The 11122-nt window shown below is 44.0% G+C and overlaps 1 protein-coding gene across 1 annotated transcript; it reads right to left on the bottom strand.

Moving 5' to 3' along the window:
- Positions 1-785: 785 nt before the first annotated feature.
- LOC106562133 (neuronal acetylcholine receptor subunit alpha-3) lies at positions 786-10633 on the bottom strand. The gene is made up of 6 exons (XM_014126763.2): positions 10469-10633; positions 9399-9538; positions 7009-7053; positions 5159-5268; positions 3475-4726; positions 786-3376 (listed from the first exon to the last, which is right to left on the bottom strand). Exons 1-6 carry the CDS (start codon positions 10506-10508, stop codon positions 3251-3253), a joined length of 1713 nt encoding a protein of 570 aa, XP_013982238.1. The 5' UTR covers positions 10509-10633; the 3' UTR covers positions 786-3250.
- Positions 10634-11122: the final 489 nt, after the last annotated feature.

Raw genomic sequence — 11122 nt, 5'->3', positions numbered from 1 at the left:
GACTGATGTCCATACGTTTAGAAGGGCGAATTTCAACGTGGAGATGAATATTGACACGCTGGAAGGATGAATTTCGACTATACCAGCCAGAATATAGCATGAGCTTAAAGTATGGCAACTTGGTATGAACTTTGAACTCTTATTCACTAAAGAAGTGATACATACTAGACATTGCGTTAGCAGCAGCAGCTGTAAACGTGGGCTAGGAAAGGACGGACAATCTCTTCAGAAAGACAGTGTACTACAATGTATCCGTTCTACCACACAATGACGGTACTACAACGTATTCGTTCTACCACAAGACATATTCTTCAAAGGACAAGGGAGATCTCTGCTGGGCAACCCAGCCTTCCACCGACGACCAATCAATCGAAGCGCAGCTCAGAGTAAATATTTCTTGCATTTTTCTTTTCCAAATGGGCGGTTATTTAGAATGCATAAGATTCTGTATTTACGATAGCATAGCTTCATGAGGTCCGATAGATACCCAATCCTTTTGTTCCTTAGTCTTCCAGTGCTTTCATTCAAACCCAGCCCCCTTTCTTTGTGTAACCAGCCGTCATATCGGTTCCGTCCGCTAGGGACGTTTTCTTGTATGACATAATTAGTAATCAATGTATGATCCATTCTGTGTGATTATTTAGTAAATAAATAATTAAACCAAAATGTGTATTGCTGATTCAACTTGTTAGCCAGGGTTCGTGAAGATAACCAAGAATTTTATGATTTTTTGATGAGACTGAAAAAGGTGACGATTAATAATTGACTGCTATTGATATAAAAGATTACCAGGTCTTTAAGAGTTTATTTGGAAGACAACAGCTCTATAGACATTCTTCCGTGGTACCCCGATTTCCTAGTTAATAACATTTACATGATTAGTTTAATCAGGTAATATTAATTGCAGAGAAATGATTTTATAAAATAGCATGTCATATCACTTAATCCGGAATGGACCTGAAACTAGATGGGGATCTTTTTATTTGAGACATCTTAACTGAGAATAGTGAATACGAATGATGTCATTTCCTGTATTTGTAGGACTGTAGCAGCTACAAGATATGTTTGCACCACAGACCTGGAGGATGATATGTATTATTTAACATTGACCATGCATAACTAAAAAGATCAACAGGTGCATGGAATCAATGATCTCAACTTGCTCTCTTCTCAAGTTTCTCATGCTTTCTTCTCAAATGAAAGTATGCGAAATAATATCATACGGACAAAAACAATGGGACGATTCTTACGTGTGACCGACAGAGACAGAACGCGGGTCACCTGCATGCAATGCAACTCTTCAGGTCTTAGACAAGGTTACTCATCACACGAGTGTGGTCATGGAACCATCTCTGTTCCATAAATGCACTCAACCCCCCCTCAACTTTCAGTCTTTAATACTGTGTCTGTTACAGATCTCCCCCTCAGATAACTAGTTCACTTAAATGAGCCCTGGGGGAGCTTTAATTCAATTAATCAGCAGGGGGAATGTTATCAGAAGTGATGGAGTACTACAGTATGTGACTGTGCTTCCTGGCTAACATCCAGTTAAGATTCACAGTGACAACCTGATCACAGTTTACTGACTACAACATACAGCCACAGAAACAACATCCAGAGATTCCATGTCCGCCTAAATGTAGGATTTGAAACGCTCCCCAAAATCCTCTTTCAAAAATATCACTCTCTATCATAGATACCACAGGCCACAGATATATATAACTCCTACCTGTGAATTTCCTCCTCTTGTACACCAAACTGTTTTTTGAATGATGGTACAACATAACAAGAGATCTCAACCACATCCTCCTTATTAACAGAGAGTATAAGTAGTGTCAAGTTAAAGCAGGAGAAATGCCCTTTGGCATAGCAGTAGGATGGCGAGATGAAGACCGTAGCCCAGGCCCCAGACTAATGATGTACTTCATCACCAGGTCTCCATATTGATTATGATCCAATAAAGCTGAAGGGGGCCCGGGATGGGCTAGAGAGGCAGGGATGGGAGACAGGCTGGGAGGCAGCGAGGATGTAACAGGGTTATACCCAACCTCTACATGGCCTTGCTGCTACTGATAATCACATCGACATCCTGCCTGCCAGCTGGACCTCCAAACTCAATTTTCACAAGGGAGAGAAATATCGATTTGGGAATGCAATGAGTTTACAGGTAGGTTAGCATGTGTTCACTTCTCTTCAGAAGTCACTTCATCCAATGACCATGGATCATGGCAGACAGATGTTTCTGCTGAAAGAGCCTTTGGAGAGCCATTTTCAAAGTCGTCCAAATGGAGTGCTTCGCCAGACCAAATTAAAAATGGAAAATGAAGACACAAAATCTTGTGTCTTTGATTGCAGACATATGGTAGTGACCACTGGATCATATTGCGGTCACTTGTAGTAGCAGATAATAACCACATGGTGTCACCCCTCACAACACAATGAAAAGCATTTCAGGTTGCTTTCAGAGTTTTTCCACATTCACCCATCTGGTGTAATAAAGTTACCCATCCTGCATCATAGCCATTTAATGTTCACCAGTTTGTGATTTCTATGAATAGCTTATCCGTATATTATGTGACACTGTGGTTCATTGAAATCTTAATGAGCATTAGAATCAGATTGGAATGGTACTGTATAGCTGTAAATAAGAACATACAGTATGTTTATAGAAGACATGAATATTTCACAAATAAACAATGTCAAAATGACTCACTGATGTTCAACATTTGAAAACATGATATGAATTCAATAAGCTGTGACATTGACTTGAGATACTTGTGTACTTTTGGAAAGCCCCTTTAAGCAGTCATTGCTATGTACATGTTTGGGATCCTTTGGTCCAATAGATGTTCCTTTAGCCACGGTCCTTTTGTTGACGATAGTGTGGTTCTTTATGCCAGTCATAATCAAGTGACACTATGATGAAGTCATTTACACAGAGCAAACATAAGGGCATGGGTAGGCAGCAGTACAGAGTTATATGTTGCCATGGTTTCAGAGTCTGGTCCTCAGCAACTAAGGGATCACTACTACACCACACTTTAGCAATCAGAAACGTATCTACATACTGAGACGTGACATGGAACAGCTGGCAGCAGCTTGCCTTCCTCCATAATCTGGTTCCCTTCCGTTCACAGTATTGGTTCGTCTCAGCTTCTTTGGTCTGCATCACTGGGTGATACACAAAATGACTGTATATGTATGATTTAAAACACTCAGTCACTGTGTAATTGCTGTGTGTATGAGTGGGTCACATATCGAACAATAGGAGGGGCTGGATAAAGAGCCCAGCGGTCCCCAGGATACACACCAAGATGAACACCCACAGGAATATCCTGTCGATCACCATGGCAACGTACTTCCAGTCATCCTGGACCTGAAAGACAGTTGTCAGAGACACTAAATGGTAGAAATAGACCTTGAATATTTTCTTAGCTATTGTAAATGATATACATGTGATACGTCCCGACTTACCTCCTTGGCTTCGTTCTGTATTCTCATGTTTTCGGCGATGTACTTGACACTTTCCATGGCCTCCCTGACCTCCGGTGAGAAGTGAGGGGACAGGGTCATCAGCCTGCCATCCAGAGACTCTGAGCTGGAGCAGGAGCTTCCACCGCCTCCACAGACCCCCCCAATCCCAGCAGCCCCTCCTCCACTGAAGGTCCCGATGCTCCCCACCCTGCCAGCCCCTCCTCCCGTCTCAGTGGGCAGCTTGGTGGACCTCTGGCGCCAGCAGCAGTTGCAGCAGCCCTCGCAACACAGGAAGCTGGAGCCCGCATTGACCGAGTCACCACCACCACCAAGGCTAAGGTTATTGAGGTTGGTGAGCTCCGTGCTGATGAAGAGGCGCTGTCGCTGGGCCAGGCTTGGGAGCACACTGGCAGCCACGGTGGAGACCAGGGCCTGGGGCTTCTGCTGCCCCTGCAGGGTGCCTGTGGTGTGGACCACACAGGGCCGCGAGGCTGGGGGCATCAGCTGCTGAACCACCCCCCCAGGCTCAGGCAGCCTCTCAGGGTCCCTCTCCGGCCGGGTCATGAACATCACCCTGGGTAGAAGCCCCAGGAAGACACTGCGCACCCAGTACGGCATGGTGTGGGTCTTGGGCGTGCGGTAGTGCACATTCAGCACGAACACAGTGATGACGATGGAGAGGGTGACAAAGATCATGGTGAAGAGGAGGTACTCCCCGATGAGGGGGATGACCAGCGACGTAGACGGGATGGTTTCAGTAATGACCAGGAGAAACACAGTGAGAGAGAGGAGGACGGAGATACATAGAGTGATCTTCTCCCCACAGTCAGAAGGCAGGTAGAAGACCAGCACAGTGAGAAAGGAGATGAGCAGACAGGGGATGATCATGTTGATGGTGTAGAAGAGAGGCAGCCGTCTGATGAACAGGGAGTAGGTGATGTCTGTGTAGATCTCCTCACAGCAGTTGTACTTGATGTCGTGTTTGTAACCCGGGGCGTTGATGATCGTCCACTCGCCGCTCTCCCAGAAGTCATGGAGGTTGATGGAGGAGCCAATCAGAACTAGGTCTATCTTGGCCTTGTCGTACGTCCAGGAGCCAAACTTCATGGTGCAGTTCTGGTAGTCGAAGGGGAAGTAGGTGACGTCGATCTTGCAAGAGCTCTTGAAGATGGCCGGAGGGATCCAGGTCACATCCCCGTTGTAGCGAAGCAGGGCCTTGGTCTTATCGTCCACCTGGAAATCTCCTACTGCACTGTGGCACAGAGAGAGAGGGAAGGGGGGAGGAGACAGAGAGAGAGAGAGACAGAGAGAGAGACAGAGAGAGAGACAGAGAGAGACAGAGAGAGACAGAGAGAGACAGACAGAGAGACAACAGGGAAGGAGGAGGGTGGATGACTCATTGAAGATTACACTGGAAGGATGTAATATAAACAACGGACTATTGTCCCTCAGCTAAATGAATCAGAAAGAAGCCCTGAGGCTCCATCATTTGATAACACTGTCTGATAGACTTTACATGCACGCCATTATAAAGAATCAACAGTATATGAGGGCCTTACATAAGAAATGAGTGTCATGTCCTGGTTTTGGATCATCAACTCTGTCATTTCAATGTCAAAGAAGAAATCCTTGAACTCAGTTATGCACGGTACATATTATTATTGCAATTGCATGTTTAACTCACTTATTGTACAGCACGATATCTGGCTTCCATATCCTGCTGGAAGGCACTCGAATGAACTCCACTCCTCCAAAGTTTTTGGGATCCCACCTCAGTTTGTAGTCATTCCAGATCTGAAGAGGTAGTAGGTTGTCTCATATCATTAGACAAAACTCTTTTATAAAACCCACACACATTTCAAATTCTACGTTCAATATTTTTGATCCATTGACAGTTAACGGATGGCCACGTTTTTTAAAACCAAATATCCACAACCCTCATTCATCTTATACATGACCATCTGTTTGTCAACATACCTAGTATAAGGGATCGTGTGTATATGGTAACAACCCAGTCACATGTCAATACAGCCGAGCCAATCACAAGAGGGTTGTGAAGAACCACTTAATCAAAAAACGTGGCCATCCGTTAACTGAATGGTTAATTAGATGAAAGAGTTATGTCTTTCTCATGACCTAAGAGGGAGAATATATAAGTGACACAGTCCTACAACACGGAGGTTGTGTCTCCCCTGAGACTTGACCCATGACCTCCAGGTCTAAAGCTACTGTTTCATCTAACTAACCATTCAATTAACGGATGGCCACGTTTTTCAATTAAGTGGTTCTTCAAAACCCTCTTGTGATTGGCTCGGCTGTATTGACATGTGACTGGGTTGTTACCATATACACACGGTCCCTTATACTAGGTATGTTGACAAACAGATGGTCATGTATGAGATGAATGAGGGTTAAGCACAGATGTGGATATTTGGTTCAGATTTTTATAGATCTGGAAACCAGTTCTGGTTCATTTCCCTCAGAATGAGCTCATCTCAACGTGTATCACGACAATATCAGCAGCACCAGGTGGGGTCAACCATGTGACAAAACCAGCAAGCCATGCAACAGTACAGTCCCTTGTATTCTCTGTAGCCCTACACCATGTGATCATATACTGTGCCTTATCTCTGGATAGAAATGTAACCCAGTCATGGCATATTATCTCTGGATAGAAATGTAACCCAGTCATAGCATATCATCTCTGGATAGAAATGTAACCCAGTCATGGCATATTATCTCTGGATAGAAATGTAACCCAGTCATGGCATATTATCTCTGGATAGAAATGTAACCCAGTCATGGCATATTATCTCTGGATAGAAATGTAACCCAGTCATGGCATATTATCTCTGGATAGAAATGTAACCCAGTCATGGCATATTATCTCTGGATAGAAATGTAACCCAGTCATGGCATATTATCTCTGGATAGAAATGTAACCCAGTCATGGCATATTATCTCTGGATAGAAATGTAACCCAGTCATAGCATATCTTCTCTGCATATCATCTCTGGATAGAAATGTAACCCAGTCATAGCATATCATCTCTGCATATCATCTCTGGATAGAAATGTAACCCAGTCATAGCAGGGTAAAGGCATTGCTCATAACTCTGTGTCAGAAGGTTAATATCCAGAGGGTTAAAAGCATTTTCCTGATGAATAATGTAAGATATGATTATGGCCTCCAGGAATCATGTATGATAGTTTCTTTAACTAGGCAGGCCAGTTAAGAACAAATTCTTATTTACAATAACGGCCTACCTCGGCCAAACCCTAACCCAGATGACACTGGGCCAATTGTGCGCCACCCTATGGGACTCCCAATCACAGCCAGTTGTGATACAGCCTGTTGTGATACAGCCTGGAATTGAACCAGGGTCTGTAGTGACACCTCTAGCACTGGGATGCAGTGCCTTAGACCGCTGTGCCACTCGGGAGCCCAGTAGGTCAGGTAGATGTAGTGGAGTGATTTGTTTAAACAGTAATTCATATACACATACAGTAGGAGATGGATGAAGATTGCACTTACATGTCTCAGCCACAGGTTTGTCTCCATAATCTGGTTAACTTCATCCTGAGAAACAGAAAAGAAGAATTTACTCTCAGAAGGACAAGTTGACCAGAGGCAAAATGCGGGGGTTCATGAACTGTAGGAATATTTCAGAGTTAGAAAGGGGGCACGCTGTCAGGAGCAATCATCTTCCTTACAGGATGGCAGGGTGAACAGAGCGTTCTGTCCTGGGACTAACCCTGGCTGGAGTTACACAGGGAGGAGGAGAGGAACACCTGGGTCCTCCAGCCCAGAAGCATGCCATACACTATAAGACGGCTTCAACCTCTAGGCCCTCGGGCTGCAGGCTGTCTCTCACGATGTGCTAGTTAGGGCCTGACACTGTCTCAGCTCAGGTGAAAGGGAAGAGTATGGAAAAAGAAAAAATTTGAGAAAGAAGGAGAGAGAGGGAGATTCTCAATTTGGCAAAAGTCTGTCCTTTCCTCGACTCCTCTGTCCTCCTCCCCTCCATGACCCAGAAACCGATAAATGGTTGAGTGGTCGAGGAGAGTGTCAATTCGTTAGTAGGCGAATGGAGAAGTGTCCTCCTCTCACCGAGGATACTCATAAGTATCCTTTCGGTGGCTAGCGTGGAAGTGTTTAAGAATCTGTGACACACCCTTTGAATCAGCTGCTGTTTTTTACAAGGAGAAAAGTATGGACGCTTTTAAAAATGATACGTTACTTAAATTCTTGTCTATAAAAGGTTTTCTACAGCCAGCTTAATTCATTTTTGGCACTTTACACATTTATTTTTGGGATTCCACCCCTGTAAACATCATTTTCCTGAGTGGAGAAGGAGAGTCTCATTTCATTCAAGCGCATTTGTTTCCAAGTTTCCTCTCCTCACCTCCGCTCCTCAATTACCTTTGTGGACGGAGGGGAGGAGGCGAACAAAAACAATTTAGATTTTCCCAGACAGACAGCGACAGACAGACAAACCAACAGACTGACAGACAGACAGAACCCAGCTCATAACATTAACCATTCATGTGTCCTGATGAGCTCCCAGGAGACACTGCAGGTGTTGGCTCTAAGACGAGGAACACTGCTGCAGGTCGATACAGTACAGGTGGTTCTAGGGTTGTAGAACTAGGCCAGCCATGTATGTCCCTCCAGGCAGACTGAGAAACCATTATTTAAATGAGAGATTATGTCTGAGCCACCTGGAAGAATGGGCGTTTTAAATAAGCTAATAGTCCAGCTATAAGCAGGCTGAAGTATCCCAGTTGTAGAGGGGTTGGAGGAGCGTGAGGCGTGGGGAGGAAATAATGGTCATCCATCAAAACAGGAAGCTCTTCTGTGCTGTTAAATGGGCTGAGGTCAGGGAAATATGAGAAATACTCTATCTCTGTGTCATGTTCAGAAAAGAGAGGTTCTGGATTGGAGCCCAGTTCCTCCAAAGGAAAGCTCAACAAAGGATATTTACTGAAATGGAATAGACTCATGGTGGCCGTGTTTTATTCAACATTTAACGAGAACCTGCTCACAATGTGGAACCATAATAAACACAGATCATGACAAGACATGGATAGGTGCTCCTGAACTGAATGTACCTAGCTTCTATCTGTCACAGTAATCACACAGGTTATTCCAATGCTAGTTGTAAAGGCCTGATGTAGCACAAAGTGGCCCAAATGGGTTGTTTTTTTATGTTATGAAGTATACACAGGGAGTAAATTCCTGAGTGATTTTATGTGGCAATACCCAGCATATCAAGATCCCTGTTTCATAAGGGGCCAGACAGTATTGTGGTATAATAATACATCTGTTCATTTGTGAATGATGCCCTTCTTCCCTCCCCTTTTAAGTGTAATTAAAGTAATCCACTCTGGGGCAGTTTGATGCTGGCGAAACAGCTGCCGCTCTCCTCGTCAAATCCCCTCACAGCGAGCCCCGGCCAAAACCAGGCATTAAAACCAAGGGCACTCATGCGAAGTGGCAGTGATTGAGCAAAGGGGCTGCCTGCTCAGAGATGGAAGGAGTGAGAGAATCAGAGAGCTGACATTTCTCATCTTCTCTTGACCAATCATACACCCACGCAGCCATTCACTGTGACAGGCTCCGTTGGGTCCAGGCTCAGGCTGATATCCTCCACTGGCCCCAGCACAGCAGCACAGCAGAGGCACTGAGGATGCAGAGTCACCATCTCTCTCTCTCTCTCTCTCTCTCTCTCTCTCTCTCTCTCTGCACACACACACACACACTCTCTCTCTCAAACACACACGCTGTCACACACACACACACACACACACACACACACACACACACACACACACACACACACACACACACACACACACACACACACACACACACACACACACACACACACACACACACACACACACACACACACACACACTCACCACTTTGACCAGCTGGGACATGGACACCTCAAACTGCACGATAACTGGGTCAGACACATTCTCCACTGGGCGGATGTATTGATTGTAGCTGGAAAATATCACTGAGAACAACCTGTGTTCTGCCTCAGAGCAGGAGCCTCCTGAATAAGAGAGGTGGGGATGGAGCGTTAGACACAGACAACTTCAAGGTAAAGCACTTGTAGCATATGATGTAGTGGACAAGTCCATCTTTCAGTATTCTTGTTGTAGAGTAGACTGATCCTGAGTGACTAATTATTTTGGCCTAATTTTGTGTTCTCTATTTTCTAACTATATACTATATTTTCGTCCCTGAGTCAATTCAACAGGTAGGTTAGTTTACTCGTTTCAGTTGGACTGTTTTCCCCCGCTTAGATTGCCAAGCAGGGAGATTGGCATTATTTTCTTTGAAGTTCAGATGTCATACAGTAGCCTAATACAACTGACTCAGTTGGACAGTAGGCTACCTTGGAATCACAGAAATCACAGATCTGAGTGACCGAAGATTTATTTATTGTATTCTTACATCAAATGTCAGCAACATGCTTTGTTTTTGCAATAAACTAAATAAATGTACAACCATTTATTAACGGTTCATATACAATGAATGGCACGTACAGTTTAAAATAAAATAAAAATAGGTGCGACAAATATCTGGGAATTGTTTATAACATTGACGTCTTTGCTGAAAGTATTAGGCTATAGCCCAAAAAGAACGAAACATCAGTTCTCCTGATTTTGAGGTTCACTAAATACATGAGTAAACCACACAAATCAGATATTTAAACTGTCTACTTCTTAATGACATCCACGACAACAAATGTAAATAAACAATAGGCCTATAACTACAATATAACATTTAATTTATATTAATTGTGGGCTTTCTAAGGGTTCCAAGTATAGGCTATCCATGCAAGAATTTTCAGTTTTATCATTGTCATTATTGGCCAGCATTATGTTCGGTATCTGATATTGCTTAAATTGAATACAGTATGATTGCATTAAAGCAACAAGTAGAGGGTTCATATCAAGGTAAACTGTACGCTACTCACCCGACAAAATTGAAAAAATTAAGAAAAAATGGGCGTTCATTGTTAAGGATTGCAGAAAATGAATCCTCAATCTATCAGGACACCGAGGCAAAAGAAGAGAGGAAGTGGGAAGTGGGATGAAAGCGCGCGGTGCCGACAAGCTGCTACAGACGCTGGGAAGCAAACTGCGCGCGGGTTGAGGGACGGATGCAGGAGAGGGGGGGATGCGAAATCAGTGTAGTCAATCATAACGTCGCAACTTTAACCCCCACAGCCGGGTAGTTTCAGGAATTGGAGTCACCTCGCCACGACTGCTTTCACAGTCGACGTTTGTATATACTGTATGTATCACTAATAACGAACGTCATGTATTTGATTTCTGGCCTAGGCCTATAGGCATACCAGTAGGTATAGTACTATAGTAGGTATAGCACTATAAACGTCAACTCAACAGAGTCGATAACTGATCGTTCAGTTCTATTTGGGTGGGGCTAGGAGACTATGGAGGGTATGAGGACGTTACTGGAGTTCCGTTTACAAATTCAAACGAAATTCGTTGTTGACATTGAATCAATGATTCGTTCAGATGTATGAACGTGGCTGAAAATACCTGGCTGACTTGGTGTAGACTTGTATAATGTAAAGTGGCACACTATGTGAGTGTTAGAACTGAGG

The sequence above is a fragment of the Salmo salar genome, chromosome ssa11, assembly GCF_905237065.1.
Source record: "Salmo salar chromosome ssa11, Ssal_v3.1, whole genome shotgun sequence".
Classification (NCBI taxonomy): domain Eukaryota; kingdom Metazoa; phylum Chordata; class Actinopteri; order Salmoniformes; family Salmonidae; genus Salmo; species Salmo salar.
Note: the sequence above shows the minus strand (reverse complement) of the source record. Positions and strands in the feature narration are given on the sequence as shown.